The 27109-nt window shown below is 36.7% G+C and overlaps 2 protein-coding genes across 4 annotated transcripts in view; both read right to left on the minus strand.

Moving 5' to 3' along the window:
- Positions 1–18264, minus strand: part of LOC105209700 (calmodulin-lysine N-methyltransferase) — a 42288-nt gene extending 24024 nt beyond the window's left edge. Inside the window, exons 1-2 of one of the 3 annotated variants that reach the window (XM_054226765.1) lie at positions 18064–18264; positions 2978–3024 (exon numbers count right to left, since the gene is read on the minus strand). The gene's annotated coding sequence lies outside the window, so the exon portion shown is untranslated. Of the gene's footprint in view, positions 1–1767; positions 2316–2977; positions 3025–16598; positions 16849–18063 lie in introns of those variants that run through there. The other 2 variants (XM_054226766.1, XM_054226767.1) reach the window with 2 other exon arrangements.
- Positions 18265–23683: 5419 nt separating this feature from the next.
- Positions 23684–25213, minus strand: LOC105209701 (WW domain-binding protein 4). The gene is made up of 4 exons (XM_011180265.3): positions 25109–25213; positions 24966–25038; positions 24184–24908; positions 23684–24115 (listed from the first exon to the last, which is right to left on the minus strand). Coding segments are annotated over exons 1-4 (1020 nt in total). The 5' UTR covers positions 25111–25213; the 3' UTR covers positions 23684–23895.
- Positions 25214–27109: the final 1896 nt, after the last annotated feature.

The raw sequence follows: 27109 nt of genomic DNA on the forward strand, positions 1-27109 counted from the left end.
GGCGTGGTTATTATCCGATTTCTGTCATTTTTGGAATGTATAAGGAAATGGCTAAAAAAACGACTGCAGAAAGTTTGGTTTGTATGGCTCTATTGGTTTGCGAGATATATACAAAAAACCGATTTGGGGGCGGGGCCACGCCCACTTCCCCAAAAAAATTACATCCACATATGCCCCCTCATAGTGTGATCCTTCATACCAAATTTTATTTCCATAGCTTTATTTATGGCTTAGTTATGGCACTTTATGTGTTTTCGGTTTTCGCCATTTTGTGGGCGTGGCAGTGGTCCGATTCTGCTCATTTTCGCAAGCAACCTTCCTATGGTGCCAAGAAATAAGTGTGCCAAGTTTCATCAAGATATCTTAATTTTTACTCAAGTTACAGCTTGCACAGACGGACGGACGGACAGACATTCGGATTTGAACTCTTCACCCTGATCACTTTGGTATATATAACCCTATATCTAACTCGTTTAGTTTTGGGTGTTACAAACAACCGTTATTTGAACAAAACTATAATACTCTCTTAGCAACTTTGTTGCTAGCAACTTTGTTGCGAGAGTATAAAAAGCCAGTTGTGCTACCCCTAAAATGTATCTCTTTAAGATTTCGGTTGATTCCACTAATATCGGGAATTTTAAAATTTCACGGATTTGGAGTGTACATTTTTCAAAATTTTTTGAAGAAACGCAGAAATAAGTGCATAATATCAAATGAGTACTCGTACTATTTGGAAGGTGGCAAAATTAATGTAGACGAATGATTTTTTTTTTTTCAAAAACGAAAATTCCCGTTATTTTTTGAACACACCTCATACATTTACTTTCACATGTGACTCATAGGCTCACTGTTAATTCCAAGTACTTGACAGATTTAAGCTTAATTTATTTTGCTGTCTTACAACACTGTCAACATCGCTAACTGATAAATGCTTTTAGGAGCTTATCACACACAGAGAAAATGGGAGGTTAGAGAAAAAGTGGAACAAATGTTGAGCCACTGAAAATTTTACGACTGCTTTCTTACTTCGGCTCCCCATAAACAAATTGGAAATATTTTTTTTAACTAGTACTTTGGTAGCAGATATCACTGGTTCGAGAGTAGTACTAGAAGAACAGCAAAGAGTTTAAAGGCGGTGCTGAAAGCTGCTAAAGCAATACTTTTATGTAGAAATATGATTTTAGTTGGTATTTACCCGTATATCCCAAAATCCCTCTAAAAATGTGTAGACATGTAAATTGCGTAGTCAACTCGATCAATGTGTGCAAGCCGTATGTATGTATATGTACGTTTGCATGTATGTATGTATGTGTGTGAGTTGATATGCGCGACAATGTAAGCCGATTATGTGTATTAATAGAAAATGCTAATGTGCTAACACATATGCCAAGTTCATTTATGTGCGTGGGTGTTTTTGTTGTATCCCTGTGGCACACCTTCCACATTTTCCCCCTTGCATAGGAAAATGAAATATTCGAACGCATAGTTTGTTTACTTCTAGGCCTCAAGTCGAGTTATGTGCGTATGAAATGCGTAAGCCGAGACAGGGAGAAATTCCACCCCCTCAAATATATGTGAAATAGCTCACCATTTGCTAAATAACAGGTTTTTTATTGATCAGAGTTGCCACATAAATAGAATATTGAAGGAAAGAGTTTAGTTGGTTGAACAATCGAATCTCTATAGGAGTATTTAACTGTAGTGTTTCTGATTTTTCACTTTCGCGAGCCGAAATGCCTAAACGACGTTTGACCTTGAGCCACTCACCTGCCTGCACAGCATAGAGCTTTTATTGCTCCATAATTTTGTTGATATTATAATTGTAACTTCCAAACAAATTATTTTCTGGCACGATTACTGTTGTTGTGGCCTGAGTTGTTGTTGTTGTTGCCTGTGTGTTTTATGGGAATTCTAAATTAATTTATTCCAACATTTCAGTATTATGCTACGGCATAAAATATAATAGCATCGTAAGCGTTTGCTTGCGGTGGTGGCTGAGGTGTTCTATGGCTCAGCGGCTGGTGCGCCACTCCCACCTTAGAGGATTGCTGGTGTGCTCTAGGTTTTGTTTAACAATTTATTTCAGCGCGATTTCGGTGTCGTACGCTATTTACTTTACTTTATTATGTTTTTATGCAAAAGGATTTGACTGCGCCTCCTGCGAATGGAGGAATGTGGCTAATGGTTTCTATAAATGAGCGCTGGAGTAGCATTAACATTCCACTTTTGTCATAAATCCTTTTCGTGAGTATATTTTAGCTTTCAATGCGTTTTGCGTAAGCTTGACTTTCAGTACGAGCCAATTTTTACCTTCTCCACCTTCTACTATTACCCGCACGGAATTGGACTGACTATACAGTTGCAATAAGCACAAAAGTTCGTGAGGGTTTTCAGTTTTCAATTAAAAATGCTTCTGTATCTAAACTAGAATGATTTTGGAAACGCATGAAATCAAGCGCAAATCACTTCTACATGAAAGTATGGAAAGCATGTAGGTATGGACACGCTTCATCGCTTATGAAAGTACATATTTTATTTGAAATAATATTTGCTCATTAAATCACACTCCTGTGTTGCATGTTACTACTGCCATGCATTCCACATTTGCCCATATGTACATACGCATAGCATTTCAATTCTCGAGGGAAACCTCAACACAAAAACCATATGAGCAAACTCAATAATTTTCGAAATTTCAAAATATTTTCACACCAACTTATAAATCACAAATGATTGCGGGATTTTCTAGTAAATTTAAATTCAATATGCGGTGCACGTGTTTTTGGGCGAAAACATTTACGCTGCTTGTTTTAAACAATGAAATTTGTGTGTTGTGTTGCACCCCAATTGATATGGTGTATGCAGTCGCAAATCACTTTTTACTGAAACAACCAGATGGATGGATATGTGTGAATAATGCAAAATTTAAAAAAAAAAAATATTAAAAATATGAATTGAAATTCAAATAAATCTGTACCTTTTGATTATTTGTAGAGATATCAGAAGTGATCGAATCGTCAAAATCTGTAAATAAATAATAAAAAATCATGTAAAATAGTGCTTTCAAAAGGTAGATTAAAAAAATAATATATATATATATATATATATATATATAATTCTATTACTGTAAACTTCCTTCTAATTAATGTATAATTTAATCTATACTACTATTGTAAAGAGGAAAGATTTGTATGTGTGTTTGTAATGAATAAGCTTAAAAACTACTGTGCCGATTTCAAAAACCACCATTTCACCATTCGAAAGCTGCTTCACCTCGAGTAACATAGGCTATATTTATTGCTATAATCTAAACTTTCTGGAAATAGTTCTCAGGTGAGGGTAACAAAAAGACTCCGGAGAATCTTAATCTGAAACTGAAAATCGTAAAAATATGAGAAATATACAAGCTCACTTCATAATCCGAGAGACCAAACTCAAAAATGTAAACAAAAATATCACGTGATCTTGAAATGATATCACGTGATCAGGGTGGGTCATTAACCTCACTAAAAAATTTAAACAAAAATATCACGTGACCTTGATGTGACATCACGTGATCTGGGCGGGGTCATTGACCTCATGGGGTAACCGGATATGATGTTACCGGAACCGGAAATGTGGTATCCGGAAACTCATATGGATAACGATACTGCCGGAACCGGAAATGGGGTGGCTGGATATTGGTTACTGAAAATGGAAGTAGGACATCCGGAAACAGAATTAGCCAACTGAAGCAAGGCATGGGATACCCGATGGAACCAGATATGGGAATGATGTACCGGAACCGGAAATATTTTACCGGAAACGGATGTTTGATATAGAGTGGAATTCGACAGGAAACGTTCCTTCTACAGAAAGTGTTTAGTGATGGAAGCATCGTCAGCTTCAAGGCTTAACATAAATGTTTCCTGTTCATGGAAGACTTCGGTTTGTGTCATATTCACAGCACGAGCCGAAGCGGTTGGCTAGTTCCAAAATAATTTTAATTGCTATGCCAGTTTCAGCGTTGTTCAGTAAGCATTGCGACTTTTTAAAACTTGCTGTTATTCCTTTTGTCACCTGATACAACTTGCTGTTATTCGATTGCGTATTTTATAGTTGGGTGTGTCGATTAACGCATTCAAGTGGTACAAATGCTGCCTTCAAGTGGCATCATCTTAGCTTACGAACACTGCAAACCACATGACCGCAAGGCAATCAAGGCACATAATCAATGAAAGTGGATTTGAAAATTAGAAACAAAGCTCGACACACATGGGAGGAGGTGGAGCCGAATTAACGAAATGGCAAGTATTAAATTCGCACAGGACTGGATGAAGATAGCAAATGCTAATATTTTTCTAATGTTACGAGTCTATCTTCCTTTACAAAGTACTATATATTCTGAGTGTACTCAAGATTTCGATGCCAAGAGTGTTGAAAACTATGGATTTCACCTCATTTTTCGGTAGAAAAGGTTTGAAGAAAAACATTCAACTTCTGTTTGGCCGCATTTCCTACAAGGCAAGTCCACATGTGCATTTGCGATAACAATACCAGTATGTGCATTCGTTTACATCTGTTTTATTGCAATATCCAATTTTGTGATTTTTCGCACACCCGCAAGCGAAGCAAAACAAATTTTACCGCAACTCGTAAATTTCTCAATCGAAGTTGTTGACTCAAAAATAATAAACCACCATAATATTGGCATACCACAACTATAAATGTTCACAGACTCTTTCCACAAATACAACAACACGCTAATTTTGGATTCCACATTCCGCAAATATGCAGTTTTTCACAATTTAACTATAATTCCAGAGAATTACTTGTCGAGCTCTTGTTAAATGAGAAAACGTTCTTGCTGATGAACTTATGACACTGTTGGATAAAGTTATTATCATAAAATTTACCGAAAAACTAGTGCGCAACATCGTCAGCAAATAGATTGAACAGGAAAGTGGAAAGCAATGAATGGCGGACGCGGTTTTTGGTTTTCGCCCATGAAATGTAAATAAAATTTGTTGCTGCTGCGCATTACTCAGCGGCAAGAACAATTGGAAAATCGCAAAATTATGGATTTAGCCAAAGCAAATGAACTTTAATCACATACAAACACATTCGCACACACATTCATACAGACAAACATTGAGCTCCAGGCACACGCTCCATTCGTTTTAAATATACATTTATGTATATATATATATATGTACGTGTGTATATATGAGCCAGCGTATCATCAGTCGGAAGCGCCAACAATCAATGCGGTAACTTTTTCTGTTCGAAATGCGCGCGAAAGCGTGTAACGCTCTATACAAAAACACATGCATACATACATATGTGTGTGTGAAAGTGCGCCATAACTCATGTGCATTAATATTATAAACACATCACTATACGCGCACATATGTACATAAATACACACAAGTTTAGTACAATTTCAAATGCCTTTAATTATTTGATTATTTACGACGCGCTTCCAAACCGGAAAAATAATGTAAATTTAATCGAAATTAATACGTCAAATGTTGAACGTCCACACACATACAGTAAGTAACTAACAGTAAATAAGGCTAATTATGTGTAAATATTAATTAAAGCTGACATTTATATCAGACGCAAAATGCACAGCAAACAACCAAATACCAAAGCGACGAAAGTTACGTATACGTCATGGCACATGCTTAGAAACGCGTTCTAAATCATACTGTTTTTTAGTGTAAATATTTTAAATAACTTTAAATTTCATTAACAAAAGAAATAACATACATATTTAAATGGTTCTTTCTTATCTCCTGCAGCCATTCAATTATCTTATTGAAAACTTCACGAACTTGCTTATCTTCCACTTGACACAGTCGCACATTTCGTTGCCAAAAGTTCTGCAAGAATATATTATGAAAGCAAGCGGATACGCAAATGTAAATCCATTAACGCGAAAGCAAACTAAGATATGAGAAAATAAATGCAGATTTGAAGAAAATAATTCAAATGTTTGGGAGACAAAAATTGCTTCGGGAATATAAGCAAATGAAATAAAAAGCAGAAAATGGAAATTTCTACTAAATTATAAAATAAACATTTCTTTTACTCCGACGTTAAATAATTAGTATGGAAAATAGTTTATTCATGTCTAGAATAAAAAAATATTACAGAATTCATTATTACAATGGTTCCAAAAACGACTGAGAATATTGATTCCAAATTAAAACAAGTAAGGAAAGGCTAAGTTCGGGTGCAACCGAACATTTTATACCCTCGCACTTTATTAAAGAAATTTTATTTACATAACACACAAATTTACCCATAAATTCGGCATAAAGCTTAATAGACTAACGAAAATCAGCATATATAGTATATGAGAGCTGAGGTAATTCCTGAACCGATTTCATTCATTTTTTTTTTTTTTTTTTGATATCTCACATTTTGCTAAGATAGCTCTCATATATACCGATACATATATGCGAAATAAAGCGCACCGTATGTTTAAAAAACCTATAATTAGGTATATGGTAGCTAAGAGATGTTATGACCCGATTTTAATAATTTTTGGAACAGAGACACACTATTAGAAGAAAACAATTTCCTCTGAATTACATTAAACTATCTGAGCGTTTCACCCATATTTTCGTTTAAAATTTACCCATAGGCGCTGAGTTCTACATGTTCGATATCTGGGCCTTGAAAAGTAATAGTCCGTTTTCGACAATTTTTTCACAAGTGCAGCCAGAGATGATATGCACTATTTGTGTAAAGTTTTATTTCGCTATCTTCATTGGTTCCTTATGTAGACATTTTAAAGTAAAGTAATCGATTTCGCCCATTTTTTTATCCGTGTTATCAGGGTGTCGAGAGAATATTATATACCGAATTTCATTCGAATCGGTCGAAGATCGGTTCTGAGATATGGTTTTTGACCCATAAGTGGGCGACACCACGCCCATTTTCCATTTTGTAAAAAAATCTGAGTGCAGCTTCCATCTGCCATTTCTTATGTGAAATTTAGGGTTTCTGACGTTTTTCGTTAGTGAGTTAACCCACTTTTAGTAATTTTCAACCTAACCTTTGTATGGGAGGTGGGCGTGGTTATTATCCGATTTCAACTATTTTCATGGTGTGTGGTCGGGTGGCAATGGTTCGATTTTGCCCATCTTCGAAAGCAACCTTAAGATATCTCGGACTCGGACAGACAGACTTCCAGATTTCAACTCGTCTCGTCATCCTGATCTCGTTTAGTTTTATGACTTACAAACAACCGTTATGTGAACAAAACTATACTACTCTCTTGGCAACTTTTGTTGCGAGAGTATAAAAAACATATATTTGCCAAATAATAATTCAGGTATTTCGCATTTGCAACTGGTAGATAAACTGTATTTGTCCATTGTATAGATTAATGTTGCCAATATTTTTGTTGCGCAACAATGCCCACACAGTAGAGCTCGAATATTGCTGCAACGCCACGTCAATTACACTCCAGATTTATGCCACTCACGCAAACACAAAATGTGTTGCATGCAATTGTACACATTGTATTTACAGTTATTAACAGCAGCAAAGCATAAGTGCATACGTGAATATGCGAGCATGGATAGCCCACGCCACGTTATTTGCGTTTCGCATTGCGTGTGGCACGCACTGGTTGGAATCACAGTCAGTGCATAACGATGGAACACCGCTTATTGGCAGAGCAAACAGCCAAGAGGGCATTCTGCATGTCATACAAATTAGCGGCAGTCGGAAGCATGTCACGAGAAGGAGCTGCCTAATCTTTGCTAAAACCACCTTTCATATATACCGGCATTTCCTTTTCTTATTGAACGAGAAATCGTTAGTATTTTAAACCGTGAAATATATTGCTTGCTTTAATTTTGAATTTACATATTCTGTTTAAATAAATAAAATATTTATACACATTTAAGTGCATATAGGTAGGAGCATATTCTAAAGCTTGCTAAACATACTGTCAAATATGCTTGGTTGAGAAAACGTAGCTTATCTCAATTTCAACACATGATCTGCTATTAACATGTGCCTCTTACAGCGTATTGATTAATACTAAATTGCACGAGGAAGCCTGATAGGATAGGTGTATGAAGGGAGAGTCCCAAATACTTGCAGCCACTTCCGCTCGTTGTATGATTTCAAAAAGAATTGAACACCTATACAGTGTCATAACTAAGCCATAAATACAGTTATGAAAATACAATTTGGAACATAGGATCACATTAGAGAGGGGCACATATGGATGTAATATTTTTGGAAAAGTGACCCCGCCCCCCAATAGGTTTTTTGTATATAACTCCCAAACCAATAAAGCTAAATAAACCAAACTTTCTGTCTCGTTTCCTTATACAGTCCAAAAATTAAAGAAATCGGATAATAACCACGCCCACCTCCCATACAAAGGCTATGTTGAAAATTACTAAAAGTGCGTTAACTCACTAACGAAAAACGTCAGAAACACTAAATTTTACATAAGAAATGGCAGAAAGAAGCTACAGAGAGATTTTTTACAAAATGGAAAATGGGCATGGTGTCGCCCACTTATGGGTAAAAACCCATATCTGAAGAACTACTCGACCGATTTAAATGAAATTCGGTATATAACACTTTCTTGACACCCTGATGACACGGGTGGAATATGTGCGAAATCGATTCACAACCACTCCTACTTCCCATATAACTCAATTTTGAATTGCATCTGAATCTTGTGGAAAAATTTTCAAAATCGGTCCATGATTTTTCCAGACCCTTGATATCGAACATGAAGAACTCAGTGCTTAAGGGTAATTTTTCACCGAAAATATAGGTAAATCTCTCAGATATTTTAATGTAATTAATTTCCTCTGAATTTTTTTCTTATAACAGTTTGTCTCTGTACCAAAAATGGTTAAAATCGGGTCATAACTTCCCCCAGATCCCATATAATAGGTAATATAAAATTAAGTGAGCGTATAGTCTTCGATATATTGTATCTTGGTGGTGAAAACGAGTCAGTCCCCATATACTATTTATGATGATTTCCGTTATTCTATTGAACTTTATGTCGAATATTATGCCAAATTGTGTTATTTTTATAAAATGACATCAATAAATTGCGAGAGTATAAAATGTTCGGTTGCACCCTTAGCCTTTCCTTACTTGTTTTATTAAATTTTTGTGCCCATCGAACCATCGCAACATCGACTCATCGTTTGAAATTCTCAAACAAAATAAATTCAGTGCTGCAGCAGCACCTTTTTTTATTAAGTGATTTTAATTGCCTTTCAACATCGTTTTTGTGCAATCGTTGTGTGACAGGCTTCATCATGTATCGGCGCAGTATATATTCGGTAGCAATTTCACACAAGCACAATTTTTTTATTTACCAAGTAAGTGCCAACGTATGCTCACATCTATATGAGTGCATATGCCCACATACTCGTAAGTACTTTTGATGGATTGAAAGCTCTCAATTTGCTGGCATATCCTTCGACTTTTGACAATACAAACTATTGTTCTTGCAATTTTTACTTTTTCCTTTTTTATAGTTTTCCCTTAAGTATGGAAGGTTGATTGTTTTTATAAGGAATAAGTGCTATACGAGATCGTACCATAAACTAAACAGATTTTTTTAGAAAAAATTGACGAATGTTGTTAGTTTTTCATATTTGGTTTTTACAAGCTTATAGTCAATAACGAATATCTACGAAATGAGATCCTGTCTTATTAGTTATTAGTTGGGCTTAGAGTTAGTTATTTTCAAGCATTAAAAACTACTACAAATTAGAGTTATTAGCTTGTGTTAGGTTGATGAGCTGCAAATAAGTGAGCTCATTAATGCCTTCATTACACCGACAAACGCCATTAGTACACTGAGTTGAATAATAATATTATATTCACATGCATACACATATGTATGTGTAAAAACCACAATCATTAAGCGAAACCAGTGATCCTATTTGCGATACAAAAGTGTTAAGCAAACGTTCGCTTGTTAAATCTACAAGCTTGTTCTTGCATCCGTCGAATTGGCAGTTGAAATATTTGAGGTTGAGCATAATAACTCAGAGGCTGGGCTAGTTCATACGCATGCAATTACCTTAAATGAGCCTGAGTGTGTATATGAGGCAGGATATTTGGTGGCATGAGCTATAGCAACGTTGCTATGCCTGCGGCATAACATACATATGTAGTACGTACGAATAACGGTATGAAATATTACATTTCTGAATGAATGAGATGTGAGAAACAACACAACACAATGAACAAAAGCTAAGTAGCCAGCCATTCATTTATGCACAGCTGCTCGTTCATTTGTACAAATCTTCCTGGCACATGCGAGTCGAGCAGGCACATCCACACACCAAGCTGGCTTGACACGTGTCAAGCTCTCGGGTACGGTTGTGTGTGTGTGTGTGTTCCGTCATTCAAATGCGTACTCGTACATTATGTGAGCAGTTTGTCAGTTGTTTTGTGTTTCTAGTTACTTGTCAGAGAGTCCATCTGTCAGTCAGTCAAGTAACCGCCGTTGTTCCGCCAGCATATGTGTTGATAAGTTGTAGTTTCACTCACTTCATATATCCTCTCAAGTGCTTTTGATGCTTGTGCTGTGATTTAAATTCCACAATCTACACTTTAAAGTTAATACCACAAATGTTAATATCTCGCTCCCCGCCACACAACGTGTTTGGCATATACGCACATATACCGTTGCAACAGCAACATCTCGTTGCGTTTTCATAAATAACTGTGAATAAGCAGCAGCGTCACCATTTATCCATGTAAGAGTAAGCAGCAGTGCATTTGACAAATGATGAGCCAACGTGAAAGTATGTCAAACTGTATCCTTTAAATCCCTGTGTGTGTGTGTGGCTCGGGAAGGAAATGTTGAAATGTTGATGGCATTTTTGTGTTGAACTGACAGCCGCACAGTAGATGACGGCATCTGCCACATGCCGGGCGTCACAGTAAAAAAGTGTTATGGATGCAAATTACGTATGTGGGTGTGTGGATAAATAACAAAAACAAAAAAAAACCAGCTGAGTGTTGCCAACTCCTTGCCAACGGGAATTCCAGCAGCAGCATCATCATCATTCATATTGATGAAACCTGAAAGTGGCAAAAACACTTTTCGATTACTATTCGTCGCTGCAAACACTTCAGCTGACCCTTGCTCTTCAACACGTTCGCCACGCAGTTGCGCGCAATTTATTATTTTCCTCCACTTTCCACTTTGCCACCATAGTTGAAATGCAAATTCAGCGCATTTTCGTCCACTTACCGGGCAGCGTAGCGTTTGGCGACGAACTGCATTGAAAGCAGCTGGCGAATTGAACGAAAAGAATTTTACATTATCGAAGGAAAGCCACGCACTTGCTTTGAACTCGTACATGGCAAGATTAGAAAGCAAGTGAAGAGAGACTTCTCAGTAGATGTATTCAAATACATAAAAAGTATACTATTTAAAATCTAGATTGGCTTTTCTCCGCATTGAAGACTCCATATTCATAAAAATCTAAATTCCCTCACTTTACTCCTCCCTTATTGTCTAATACACTTCACATATATACTCACGAGTACATTTAACTAATGCCAAGCATATCTCCAGCTGTTACTTTAAGTTGCCTTTTTTCTTCAGTTACAGTTAAAGTTACAGTTATATTCACAGAACACCGTAACAATACCACTTTTGTGCGTGTAATTTTGCTTTGATGTTTATCGTTCTGTATTTGTGCCGTTATTAAGGCATTTCATTGTAGTTTTTATGCGTCTTCTTTCTTATGTAGTTTTCGCTTTATTTGATTATAGCTTAATTCTCATGTTCATTGTGTTGTTGTTGCGTAAACAGTTTCAGATTCAGGATTCAGGCATTTGTCGTACGCAAAGTTTCACTGATGTCAGAACAAATAGTTGTCCAAGTTTCTTTATTTTGTCGACCACAAAATGGCTTCTAGCTCGTAAAATGAAAGTATGAGCTTTTGTGTGTGTGTGTGCCACGCAGTTGCGAATATCATATGCAAAATTTGTAACTATTTTCTGCTTGTCCTTCGGTAAAAAGTTTTCAAATTAATTGCGAGCAAAACAGTGTATGAGCAGTACAATAGTTAATAAATATTTCACTGCTAAGACAAACAGTATTCGACGTCGGTAGTGTTTTGTGGTAGATTAAAGAAAATATTGGTTAATTCGAAAAACATAACAACAAAATCGGGCTTCAGTATATATATACGAGATAAGCTAATTTGATTGCATCCCACGAAAACGTAAAACATCTCAAAAAACCCACCCGCCATTTTGTGGCAACTCAAAGCTTATCAAATGAAATTCAAAACCAATTTAGACACCAATTCCGAGATTATATACGTATAGGTGTATACATAACAAACTTTTCAAACGACACTCCTAACTGTCAAACAGTAAATCCATCGTGATTCTCGATTTTTTATTCGAAATCAAAGTATCACTGAACAACAGCAGCAACTGTATGCCACAGAATGACAGGGGTGCTCAATATTTCACAAATGATTGGAGTGTACATAGCGTATAGACAAGTTGAGGATGTTGACTGTCACTCCTCTGCCTCAACTGAATTGACGGCTGACAGTTTGCCTTGTCGAATCGATTACGTTGACCTGAAAACTGCAAAGCACACAGACATACACACAACGAAAGACTACTGCGTCTACATACACATGCAATGTACGTTTGTATGTAAGTTTATCCAAGGTGCACAACTCCCTAACTATTCAGAAGAAATAAATATATCTGTATCAAATGGCTTATTGCATTGGTTTTTTTGGTTTGGTTTGATTGGGCATTTCTCCTCCACAATTATACTCGTACCTTTGCATAAATAAATAAATTATTTATTTGAGTTTTTGTAATCACAGCAAATCAAGTGGCCTCAAGCGAAAGTTGTTACACGTTAAAGTAAAGAGGGATAAGTGGCAAGTGGGCACAATTAGGCGAAATGGTGGTATTTAAAGCGCAACTCAACTTGTATTCGTTTGCTTGTGTATACTTCTCTGCACATGTGAACGGAAAGTCTGTGGTTTCTTGCTACTTACTAGTTAATAACTCAGTGCTTAGCACGCAATACTTCAGAATCTAACTGAAAAAATACCGTTGTGCAACCTTCAAATTAATGACATTTTTTATTTACTACTAACTAAGTAGTATTTGGTTTGGTAATGAATTACACGGCAGTGTTGTTGAATGCCACAAATATTAGGCAGGCAGTAAACTATTAGTGCAAGAGAGCGAATATTAACATAAAAACAATATTTTGACTTAATTGGGTTAGTTGCATGTTAGTTGGTTAATGGCGGCAAATTTAATAAAATCAGTGAAAGTATTTATTTTGTCTGCCAAAGAATTATAAAAAGCGCTAAATACAATTGAAATCATTTCCACCCGAATTCATTAGATTAGTATTGTTATTTACAAAGTAAAAGCAATGACTATCAGTTATTGCAACTGTTTTTATACTCTCGCAACAAAGTTGCTAAAGAGAGTTTTATAGTTTTGTTCACATAATGGTTGTTTGTAGCACCCAAAACTAAACGAGTTAGATATAGGGTTATATATACCAAAGGATCAACCGAAAACACTTAAAGTGCCATAAATAAAGCTATGGAACTTTTGGTACAAAGGATCGCACTATGAAGGGGCATATTTCGATGTCATTTTTTTGGGAAAGTGGGCGTGGCCCCGCCCCCTACTAAGTTTTTTGTATACATCTCGTAAACTACTAAAGTTATATCAACGAAACTTTCAGGAGTCGTTTTTTCAGGCATTTCCTTATACAGTCCAAAAATGGAGGAAATCGGATTATAACCACGCCCACCTCCCATACAAAGGTTATGTTTAAAACTACTAAAAATGCTTTAATTCAGTAATGGAAAACACCAGGAACCTTAAAATTCACTATAAAGAGGGTACAGAAGGGCTCCACCCAAATTTGTATACAAAATTTTAAGTGGGGTGGCTCCGCCCACTTATGGGTCAAAAACCATATCTCAGAAACTATCGACAAATATCAATGAAAATCGTCTCACACACGCAAATCGTTTCACAACCACGCCTACTTCTTTTATACCAGAACTTTGAAGTCGATCTGAATAGTTTACTTTACAATATGTTAAGTGAGCACTAGTGAAGATATCGAAACGGAACTTTGCACAAATACTACATTTATAGTGTTCTAAAAATCGCCGAAATCGGACCATCGGTTCTCAAGGCCCTATATATCGAATATGAGGACCTCGGTGCTTTTCACAAATTTTTTACCGAAAATATAGTTAAGTTTCTCAGATATTTTGAAGAAATTCGGAGGGAATATTTTTGTTGTAATAATATGTCTGGGGGCCAAAAATGAGCGCAATCGGGTGGTGGGTCAAATTATGTGTTATATTAATAAAATTAAATAAATAAATTGCGAGAGTATAAAATGTTCGGTTACACCCGAACTTAGCCCTTCCTTGTTTGTTCTAAGTAAATTTTTCGAAAAAAAAATTGAATTTTTATGCAATAAAGTTTTAAAAATATTATTATTAGTATATCTGAGATGCACAAATTGCCTTGGAGCATAAAATCAACCATGTTAATTGACTCACTAGAGTTTCTTCATTAAAAAAACAGTTGAAATATGACATTATAATCAATATGTTGACATATCAATCGCCCTTGAGTATTTTCATATATTCGCTTATTTTCACTGATTAATGTTCAACAACATCATTAAAGAGCAATTGTCGCAAATTAACTGTTATGAAATCACGTTCGCATACAAACAAATGCGTATATAAACAAATAATGTCATTAAAGGAATGCAATACTGTATAAACCGAAAAAATGCAATGGGGCGTATACGTAACTTTTTGTTAATAGTGGCTTCATAAATTGGCGTTACTATAAATTTCGCGACATAATTATAATTATTTTTTGTATTGAAACTTAGTGGATTAGATATGGTTTAACACGTATTATAATTGAAAAATTTAAAATAAATAAAAAATTAAAAGTAAAAATTTAAAAGAAGCAATATTTTTCTCAATTTATCTGATAACAATACAAACGCTTTTAAGAAGTTTTTTGTTTCCATATTTATGTTTTGTAATGTTGTTATGAACATTTTTAATATTTAGAGAGATTAATATAAATGATAAAGGATAGAGTCATATGCAGAAGTTCACGCCAGTGAGAAAAGTTCCTGACTGTCATTCACTTGGGAGTGGCCAGGAATGATTTTTTTGCATGTGGCTCAAGGCCAAATATCCTCTGGGTAGCCAACAGAGATCCGTTTGGAGGCGAGCTAAAGTGAGAAGGCGAACCGTTATGCGGTTATGCGTAGGATTTGGGACCCATCACATAAAAAAAACCCCCAATGAAAAGGAAGCCCCTCATCATTCCCGTCCTACTTTATGGTGCAGTAGCGTGGATGATGTCAACATCTGATGAGACGACACTACGAGTTTTCGAGAGAAAGGGTTTGCGGAAGATTTATGGTCCTTTAAACATTGGCAACGGCGAATACCGCAGACGATGGAACGATGAGCTGTACGATTTAAACGACGACATTGACATAGTTCAGCGAATAAAAAGACAGCGGCTACGCTGGCTAGGTCATGTTGTTCAAATGGACCAAAATGCTCTAGCTCTGAAAGTGTTGGATGCAGTACCCGCCGCAGGAAGCCGAGAAAGAGGGAGACCTCCACTCCGATGGAAGGACCAGGTGGAGAAGGACCTGGCTTGACTTGGTGTTACCAATTGGCGCCAAACTGCCAAAAGGAGCGATGCGTGGCGCGGTGTTGTGGACTCATCAATAACCGCGTAAGCGCTTTCTACGCCAGTCAAGAAGAAGAAGAATATAAATGAAAAATTCATATGAAAAGCATTTCATATAGGTCAGTAATTTTGTATGGATAACTGATTGCCATTAGAACTATATTAAACGAGTTTGCTATACAGATTTTTACATTTTCACTATCACTTCCTAATTTTTTTTTTTTTCATTTTCATTGAATTTCATAATGCAAATATAAGCACTTTAGGTATAAACAGTATATCCTGGCGCTCTTCACAATTCAAAATTTTAAATCGCACTCGACAAGTGATCAGCAGCTCGAGTGTATACACAAACGCCCACAAAAAAGCAAAGGGTTATGAAACTTTGCCATCCATATGACGCCCTGAGCTGGCGCACAAACAAGCGATGTAAGGTATGTAATTGAAAAATTTTCCACATCCGCGGTTCATTTTAATTTTCAACGCTCACGCATCACACACACACACACACACACACACGCACACGCACTTGATGCGATAAAATCATTTCAATGGAAATAAGGAAATCTCGTAAACAAGCACATACACACACAGATGAGTTAACAGTGCAAAGCAGCATGCGGGTCAGTTTTGAGGAAATCTTGTTGGCATATTGGTTGCTAAAATGTTGTTGCACATTGTTATTGTTGTTTGTTGATATTATAGCTGGCAGCACTGTAATATTGCGTGATTCTGATATGAGGGATTTCAACTACCTTCACCTTGTTAGCTCTACTGTTTTTAGTTTTTTTTTACTCAAAAAAGACCGTAAGCTCCACGAAATATATACATGTGTTGATACGCACTCTTGATTATTCGCTGGTTTGAAGTTTATTTGCTGACGAGTTCGCAATTAATTAAATTTTTCCTTTGGCAAAGCTCGGCAGCCATGAACATGGAAAGTTGTAAATTACGTCGCTTTGCTTTGGACCGTTAACTGTTGGCGGCTGTCGGCTGCCGATTGAAACGCCACTTGTATGTTGTTTGTTCGCGGCTTAACGAGCAACTGGCGTTGCACAAAAGCTGCGGCCGCTTTAAAAGTGGTGGCACGGCCAACGGTGCGTCATGTTGCACGAACCAGCGAAGCGTTGCTGTGATGTTGCATGAACTGAAATTAAAATGTTGATTTAATAATAATAATTTATTTAGCGTGAAATATTCTTTTGCTGATTTACGAAAGAGAAGCAAAAAGCCGCCGCGCTGCCAGTGCCAATACTCAAAAATAGCCGTAGCCTGTTTGTTTGTATGTGTATGTGCAGTTGTGTTTATGCAGACTTCTAGCCAACACGATTTTGGTCCGTCTACCGTTCACTGTCTGCGCCATATTTTTTTTCTTCTGTCAACCGCTTGCGCTGAGCGCCTCAATGTTTCTACATAGATACATACATACATACAGACATGCATGTGAAGCACGTCAATGTGCTGCGGTTAATTCAAACATTTTTGGTTTTTCAATTTTTGTTATTGTTTTTGCTTTTATATTTATTTCAGCTACAATGTTAAGTTGCCGCCAAAAATGGCAAGTTTCCATATTTTGATTTTTGTTGTTGCTGCAGCGCTGCAGTTTATCTGCTCATTTGATGGCACTTGGCGGCACGTGACACAGTGCTGGGGCACTTCGCGTCGCCTGTGGTGCGGAAAATGTATTTATTGTCCTCATTTGAAAGCGTCACAGTCACACTGCAGTCCACAAGCACATCCTTAGGCAAGTGAGTGCATTGGTACCAGTATGTGTGGCTAAGTCAGCGGCATTGCCAGTGTCGCAGGCCACATTCACATCCGGTCTACAGACACATACATATGTGACTACGTCAAGCGGAAATGGGCAGCGCCAATTGTTGTTTTTGTTTTTCAATTACTGTTATTGTTGTTGTTGTAGGAAATTGCACGCGTGTGCACGCCAGTGTCCGCCGCAGCATTGCGGTAGCGCCACTGCTGGTGTCGCTCGCTTTTTGTGCATGCCGCCAATGCGGCTAAAACCCGTTGACAACAAACGGACTTTTGGCAATGAACTCGCACGCCCCATTGGCTTTTGCTTTGCCGTTCACCAGCGTTCTCATTTTTTATGGTCAATAATTCTGTGCATGCACCATTCAAAGGCGCTTTTATATTCATATATTTTAGCATTCACTCAGTCACATTAAAAATAAATAAAACAAATATGGAAGCAAAATAGTTTCGTAATAAAATTTGCAGACAACAACAACAACACTCAGCTAAACATTTCAATTTTTATTTTATTTCAACAAATGTGTTTGTACACATATTTACCTGAGTCTATGCTGCACCTCCAACACTTTATGAGTTAATTACTTAGGAATATAACTTTTTCTATTTATCTGAATATAATTTGTATAAATATATAATTTTAAGAATATATATGTATTTATGTATCACTTTGGCATGCTTTTCAACACTTTTTCGATTTTTAATTTTTTTTTGTTTTTTTTTTTTGGTTTTTTTCATGTGCAATGTATCACTGCCTTTTAATTGAATACTTTAAGCGGCAAAAATAATGTCTCACTAATTTTCTATTTTAAATCAGCTTTTTTATTTTGCTCGACAGCACTTTCACCACTTATGCAGACCCACACCGCCATTCACCATTGCTTCTTCTAATTGTTTGTTGTTAAACTGTAGACACAAGTCTTCACTCTTGCTTCCTGTCCGCCTGTCTTTCGTGCACTTGACCGCCGTGTCGCGCGCGTACGCCAATTTAATGTGCCAAACGAGCACTCAACGAATAGACAGTAAATGACCGAGCCGCGTCGAGGTAGTGCCGCTTCGATATTGGTCACACATCCACTGCGCCGCAACTTCCACAACGAACTGTTTGTTGGCTGCCAGGCGTTTCAATACGTCGCTGGCATTTCTGCCAAGCACCAAGCGCCAAGCTTTTTAACCGTTACATTTTGGGCTTGCAACATGTTCGATGTTGTCTGCATTGTGGCTCCACGTGTTTCGGCGCACCCTCCCACTCCATGCATTGCATTTCGGTCATTCGTCAACGCGAACGCTTTTGCGTACGACCAACACAGCTCGTCCATTGCCTGTCGCGTCTGGTTCGAGCGAACATTGCTCCCACGTCGCACCCCCGCGCAGTCGGCACAACGTCCCACTGCCGCTGCCGTGTTAGCTTTTCATTCATAAAAATCAGCTGGGTCGGACGGCCGCGGTGCTTGGGCGCTGACAGCGGCCGTAGTAGTCGAGCGCGTGGGCGAATCGGGTGGAATGAATGGTCGACAAGAGTGAGTGTGTGTGTGTGTGTGTGCAGACATTTATATGTTCGCTTGCTGTGTTAATTATTGAGAAATGTTTTTTATTTACATTTCGGCGGATCATTGCTTTTTAATGGTTTAGTAATCAGTTTATTTTAATTTTAATTTTATGTTTATAATAAAATGTAATGGGGCTCTTCTATTTTATTTTATTTCACTTAATTTTTATTTGTTATTCTTTTACATAAAAGCTAAAAATGAATTTATTTGATATTTAAGAGCACTCAGAGTGACTGCGCTTGGCGCCCGCGCATCTGCCATTAGCAGTTCGAAGGAATATAAGACTTCCGGAACTTCAATATGTGATTAAACATTAGTGAAATATTAGAATTTCTGCTGAAATTCGTGTTTATCGTTATATCCTCTGTCATATTAGTTGAATTTAATATTTATATAATGTCAAACTGGCCTGCATCTATAATAGATCGCTCATCTCTCGAAAGCACACATTTAATAACCATAAATGTTACGACACATTTTCAAGGTGAGACATTTCGTAAAAATCATGTCGCTTAACTACAACAAATTGCAGCACCTCTATGGCACACTAGATGATGAAGAAGAATAAGAGCCGAGAAATTCAGAACGTCAACAGCTGCAAAAAAAATCATAAATTAAAATGCCATAAACATTTGTACCACAATACTACAACTAAATGTTTAATGTCTTCACATAAATATCGAAACGTTTGCGCTCATCCACACACACACACACCAACATACATACGTGTATATAGATAGGTGTGTATGAGTGTGTGCCATATTTGTGTCGCGAGTGTAAGACATGTTGACGCACTCATCCCTTTGACTGAAATAAAAGAATTGGCAAAGATTGCAAAATGGGGTGTTCAAAAAATAGACAATCTATGATATTTCATGAATTTGACTAAATAAAACTTTTACCTTTCAAATGTATTGAGTTGCCTCACCTCATATATAGAAATATTAATAACAGCAATAATGTAAATTGTTTAGTAAAGTGTGTAGGTGTGAGAAAGCATTTTAAGCACTCGGCAGACCAATAAGAATAAATATTCCCCTTTAATAAAATTCTATTATTAATACAAAATTTAATTAAATTTTCAATTTTTTAACGAAATGCTTTGATCTTTAAAAATATACTATAAAAAAATACATTTGACCTTCATGTAATTAATGTCTGTAATGGTCATTTTAGGTATTCTCCCAAATCAATTGCGAAGGAACTTTTTATTAATTTTTATTTTTGTTTCTAAATAATTACGAATAATTTGTTATGTAGATTATGTTTTTTAACTCCATAATTGCTAATAGTTATGTAAGTTGACGTTGAGCAACACCAAAAGGTCCGTCAAGATTGGGAACGACCTGTCCGTGCCGTTCGATACCAAACGAGGTTTCAGACAAGGTGACTCACTATCGTGTGACTTCTTTAACTTGATGCTGGAAAAAATTATACGAGCTGCAGAGCTAAATAGAGAAGGTACAATCTTATATAAGAGTGTACAGCTGCTAGCGTACGCTGATGATATTGATATCATCGGAAGCAAGGATAAGGAGGCGAAGCGAATGGGTCTGGAGGTGAACGAGGGCAAGAGGAAATATCTCCTGTCATCAAGCAAACAGTCGGCGCATTCGCGTCTTGGCTCCCATGTCACTGTTGACTGTCATAACTTCGAAGTCGTAGATAATTTCGTATACCTGGGAACCAGCATCAACCACACGAACAATCTCAGCCTCGAAATCCAGCGCAGAATCACTCTTGCCAACAGATGCTACTTTGGAATGAGTAGGAAATTGAGAAGTAAAGTCTTCTCTCAGCGAACCAAAATCAAACTCTACTCTATTCCCGTCCTGCTTTATGGTGCAGAAGCTTGGACGATGTCAACATCAGATAAGACGACACTAGGAGTTTTCGAGAGGAACGGAATTGTTCGATGCAGTACCTGCTGGTGGAAGCCGAAGAAGATGGAGATCTCCAAACGATGGTAGGACCAGGTGGAGAGAGACCTGGCTTCGTTTGGTATCACTAATTGCCGCCAAACTGCCAGAAGGAGAGATGCGTGTAGACTCGGCTATAGCCGCGTAAGCGGTGTCTACGCCAGTCAAAAAGAAGAAGGAACCGGAATTTCAAACAGACAAGGGCTTTCAACTCAGGAGCACGCCAAAACATATTTAGGACATTTTTACTATTGCCAGTGCCTTAAAGGATATCTAACTTGTATTGCAATTCATCGTCTTCTTCAACTTTTTTTGCATATTATGAGCTCAGCAAGTAAACTTCTTTTGACTCAAATCTATTGTATTTACTTGTTTGCAAATTTGTAATTTGGTATGCGCACAGCTGCCTGTCTGCCAGTCTGTCTGCCTGTCGGTTGTCAATGTTGCTGTTTATAAGCTTGTTTATCTGCCGTTCGCTCGATTTTCGTATATTCTAAAGACGATTTTCTTTTAGTTTTTTTTTTCTTTTTTATTTTACTTTGTGCTGTGAGTGTTTATTTTTTTTTTTCGTTCGTCGTCTCGATTAGCGGTCATTTGCATGCCTAAGCTGCGGGTGTGGCGTGCGGGTGGTTGCTCTCCCGCCGCAGACCACAAGCTGTGATCTTAATGAGATAATCACATCGATTTTCGTTTCAGCCTTTGGCTGACTAAATTAATCATTCACTTGTTTCGGAATTTCAAATGAACTTAATTAGTGGTGGAATGTGAATGCGAATGTGCATAGGTATGTGAGGGTGCAACATTGTTCGTTGGGGTACATACACATTTACATATGCATACATGGATGAATAGAGGAGTAAAGGAAACTAATTTGTAACAAAATTGTTACCGTTAAAGTGCATTAAGTACCGCAACCATTCCTTTCCACGGAGCTTGTGGTGAATTTGAAGCTTTGATGACCATGGAAGTATGAATTCAATATTTTTTCTATACTTTCGTATTTAAACGAGACTTCATATATGTATGTACATACATATGTATGTGTATAGTTGAAACTCTGGTAAGGGAAACAATTATTATGTATTTGAGAATCGGTTAGTAGTCACTTTTCAATGGTAAGTATGATATCTCTAAAGAAATCAGTGGAGATCCAAACTCAAAGAGCATCTTTCTAGATTTTAAGCCTCTTCGTGGACTATGTTCGAAATTGTATCCTCTATCCAGAAAAAGCAATTATTCCAATATCCGACAAAGTCTTTCCAAAGTAACGCGAGGGTATATAGTATATTTTGCTGATAATCTCGTCTAGACGATTGGACCTGTTTACTGTCATGCCTCGGCGATCTTTCTGGCAATAAAAATATTTTGCATCGTTCACGGTTAAATAATATTTACGTTTCCTCACATATGAACGCAATTATTCTTGATAACATCAAGTATTTTAAGCTCGCTTTTAATTTAAAAATTGTACTTTGTCACCAGATACACTGATACCTACATACCAACGAGATTCACTTGGAATTTTGTGAACATTAAGCGCAGCGAGGCGAGTAGAGTTCTTGATTAGATAAGAGTTTACAAATAAAAAATAATAAATTTCAATTAATGCTTAGGCACATAAAAGGCGGCTAACATATCGCAGATCAGATAAATGAAAGCGTGAAAAGTGTTTAGCAACACTAGCTGATAGCAGTAGGGTGTTAAGCCCAAGCGAACACATACATACAAAATTTAATTTTTTTTCTACTTGGACTTATGTACACATATTCTTACATCATCGTCAAAATGATAAATGTTGGAAACTAGATATATGTACGTACATAGGTACACACAAACTGGCATTATAAATAAATATATTGGAATGTATATGGGTTTAGTGAACGTCTCGAGTCGCCACAAACCACCTTCTCAATTAAATATTACAACAAAATATCCGGCACAGGCAGTAATTAAATACACATGTACATACATACTTACTTATATGTGTGTATATGTATGTAACATCTCTTTGATATTCCTGTGTACATTTGCATAGCACTCAGAGTTCACAACACGAAAAAATAAACAATAATTCGGAAACAGATCAATCACGAGTAGATCTTTCAGCTTGAATGCGCCATCGATATTTGTTTTGATCGGCTAACTGGGCAGCAGGTGGGTGTGATGTGTTGTGTAATGTGTTTATCGAAATGGACGGATGGATGTGGGACGCATGTGCGGATAGATATTTTCCGAGAAAAGACAATTTTCTCCAATTTGAAATACATTTAAAGATCATAGGATCATAAGCAAGCATATTAATGCATACATGGACATAATATATATAGTCATACATATCAATAAACTAATTTAAAACTGTGATTGCATTTGATATATAGTCAACCAAATTAGATCAATACTGAGACAATACTGGAAATACAAGAAGCAGTAGTTATATCAATCACTAATCGAAATGCCTGGAGGAATTGTAACAAATTCTATCTTTTCACATTCTTGTATTTTCGTAAACTATTCTTGTTCTAAAAATCGGCGCCAATACCATTACATACATACAAATATATACATACATACAAATACGTACGTACCTCAAAATACATTGTTGACACGGTGAATGCTTGCAGCCGCCAGCAGGGGAAACAACTTATGATTCAGCAGACGCTGACGATAATTCCGTTAATTACAAGCAAATAAATGTGTCTGACATGTTGCATATGCGATTTTAATGAATTATAAACAATTACGCCTACATTTTAGCTTATTTGACGTCAAATTGCATATATTCGACATAATATTTACCGTTACAAATTATGTAACATTTATGAATGTTATTATTCTTAATGAAATTAAATCAAACTAATCGACTGTAATTAAATAAAAAGTAACGAAGAAATCTGATACACTAAAAGCTAATCGACGTCGAGCCGTTGACGTTGATTTGCTTTTGCCGCGAATTTTCGTTTTTTGAACGAGGTTGGCACGTCATTTACGACTGTTGGATCCAAGGTTTCAATGACCTTCTCTTTGAAGCGCTTTACAGGGGGTTCCGATGGCACATTGGACACAACCGGTGGCACATAATAGTTATCAACTTTGGGTAGCTCTAAGTCTATAGGTGCAGCAGCTGGTCTGTAAGAATAATAAAATATAATTTTTTTCATTTAAAACGATATTATTAGCTTATTTTATAAACTTACATTTGCTCCACCACTTGCCATTCACCAATCGTTTGTGCGGAAGCCTCTTCCTCCGTTTTGTATGATTGTTTCACTTCACGCCGCTTTTGTGCCTCTTGTGCAGTTTCGGGTTTTCTGAACATTTTCAAACGTTCTCGATTGTAACGCGCCACCTCCTCATTGACGTTCTCGCGAAACTTTTTCGCTTCACTTGCTTCTTCTATTTCTTGCTTTTTCACAGCCAATTCGTTTATGCGTTGATATTCGGCATATGAGAGATAGCCTTCTTTAGGTGGTTCCCATACCGATTCGTTTGTTTTCACGTTCCAATAATAGGTGTAACCTTCATCGGAGACCCCCTCAACCCAAAGTGACGCATTCGGAACAGTGTCTGGCGCTACCTTTTGTACCCTAACGGATCTGCCATCATCATCTTCATCATCGGAATTGCCTGGCAGTCTTACGGGATCCACTTGTTTTCCGCGCGATTTCGACGCTGCTGAAGTAGAAGCGGTCACAGTGGGCGTGCTTGCATCAAGTACGGCATTTATGCTACGCGCTGTAAAATCACCACTTGCGTGTATATCCTGCGCATATGAACGCATTGCCGCTTCTTCCATCTTTCGGATCTCGGCATCCATCTTTTGCTTCTCCCTTTCTGCCTTTTCACTATTACGGCTAATATCTGTAATGCGCTTGGCTACATTCAATTTGTGCCGCTTCCCACTTTCGTGGAAGGCAATGCTCTAAAATGGTAATTTTTTGTAAAAAATATTACTAATATTGTAAAAATCATTACTAACCGCTTTGTTGTCGCTTATCCAACATTTGCAAAAGTCACAGTATTTGCGCTCATTCGACTTCCAGTAGTCCGCCCTAGAATAGAGGAAAATAGGATTATTATTAAATGATTAGTGGATTGTGTAAATATCAATTTTTAACTTACATTTTTATAAATTAATAGTAATACGATTGTTTATAAACAAAATGCGTCTCACAGGTATTGGACACCACTTGAAATGTCAAAATCAGCAGCTGAGATTGTTGATAAAGCAGTTCTCGAAATTGTAATAGACTTGAAGTAGCATTGCGGTTCGTATCTCGGCTATATTTGCGACGACTAAAATAAAAAAATGTTGATGGTATTGTAATAGAGTAAATTTAAAAATAAAAATTTAAAACAAATATATTAACTAATATATAATATATTTAATCGTGTAAAACTAATTTTATAAAAAATAATTCTATTCATATATTTTGAAAAAAAAAAAAAATAATAATAATGATACGTCTTTATATTTCTTCACCACCTAAAATGAAATAGGGGAATAAAATAAAACAAAATTTTCCACAATTCGTAACAATGACCCCTAGCGTAATTTCCATTTACCTTATTAGACGGCAAATTCCACAAAAAGCTTAACTTATTTTAAGTTTCTTTCATGTACTGCAGCTTTGCATTAAATCTTTTTGTACTTAAAAAGTTTTTATTATCTTTTTCTATGCTTAGTTTAATCACGCTCACTTGTAAAAGTCACCCACAGTAACTGTACTTTTGACGACTAAAAGCCAAACGTGCAATGAAGAGAGGGGATTATAATTATGAAGGTGGAATGGTCCGTTAGTAGGAACAGAGCTATCAGATGCTTTGTTGTATGACAACCTCATTTAATCCACAGATTGGGAGGCGAAGGTGACAATTGCAGCCGTGACTGAATGCTCATCTTGTTGGATAGCATGGAGAGTTGCGAGTGAGTTGCTTTTAAGCTGAGATTAAGCGTTTGTGAGTTGGGTGTTGGTAAAAGGTAAGCCATTCGACACTCGTCCAATGACTCTGGTCTATCAGTCAGGTGCTTAACATGTAAATATTTGTATGTATGCTGTATTATAATGGCAATTCCTTAATTAAGTGCTGTCGAAATGTAAGTATTTTGGTTGAAGGTGTTGCTTTAGTCCTAATGATTTAAATGGTGTTCTGAGTCACCCATTTTAATGAATCAGAGTTTCTATCAAAAACTTAATAATCTAAATAATTTGAAATCTAGTAATTTGTTGTGCCGAATTCTGTATACATTTTTTTACTGAAATTAAAATTATGTATTATTTTAATATTTTAAATTATTATTATAATCTATGTAGGACTTAACGTGTTTTTGTAATGTCTCTATATTTTTTATCTTTCTAATCTTTAATTGCTTTAAAGCACTTTATTAATTATACTTTATCGATATTCATGACCGTTATTCTCACTTTTTCATTCTAAATTTGAATGCATCACAACAACAAACACAATGTATTTATCAAAAGTACGCTGATATATATGTACATATTTATGTACATTACTTATACATGTATATGTATATGCAATGCCATCATCACAATGGCACAGCAACGATTGCATACACACTCGCACACGCACACAGATCGCCAGCCAACCGCATCTACCCAGCGGGCGGCGCACAACGGGACATTAACCACAACAACAGCGTCAGACAACAGGAAAGCAGCGACAAATCAGCTAAATGCTACAAAAATGCACGAGCTATTTACTTACACACATACACACACAAGTACTCTTGTGTGTATGTACGAATGAATAACAAATACAAAGGTAATTACAAAATGAGTAAGAACATCATTAGCAATAACAACAACACACAATAGCCTTTAGCAGGAAAAAAACTGAGGTAAACTTGATATGAATATCACACTGTGAATGCATGCATGTCAGAAGCCATGTAAATACATACATACGTGTATTATGCAACTCACACACACGTATTTAGATATTATGCATTTGGCATGTCAATCACACACATACACATACGAAAGCATGCATATTGATATGCAATTTTTCGAGGGATGCCAATGCCTTCGCTGCTGCAATATGGTTCACGGAAGCGGATACTTTTTGTTTGCCACACTGTCTGTGTACACATGTACATAA

The sequence above is a fragment of the Zeugodacus cucurbitae genome, chromosome 3 (assembly GCF_028554725.1).
Source record: "Zeugodacus cucurbitae isolate PBARC_wt_2022May chromosome 3, idZeuCucr1.2, whole genome shotgun sequence".
Classification (NCBI taxonomy): domain Eukaryota; kingdom Metazoa; phylum Arthropoda; class Insecta; order Diptera; family Tephritidae; genus Zeugodacus; species Zeugodacus cucurbitae.

What these genes read in the sequence shown, in the direction of transcription:
- LOC105209701 (XM_011180265.3), bottom strand. An exon ending in GGATAAGCGACAACAAAGCG is followed by an intron (nt 24,909 to 24,965) that starts GTTAGTAATGAT and finishes TTACCATTTTAG; the next exon opens with AGCATTGCCTTCCACGAAAG. An exon ending in TGGCAAGTGGTGGAGCAAAT is followed by an intron (nt 24,116 to 24,183) that starts GTAAGTTTATAA and finishes TTATTCTTACAG; the next exon opens with ACCAGCTGCTGCACCTATAG.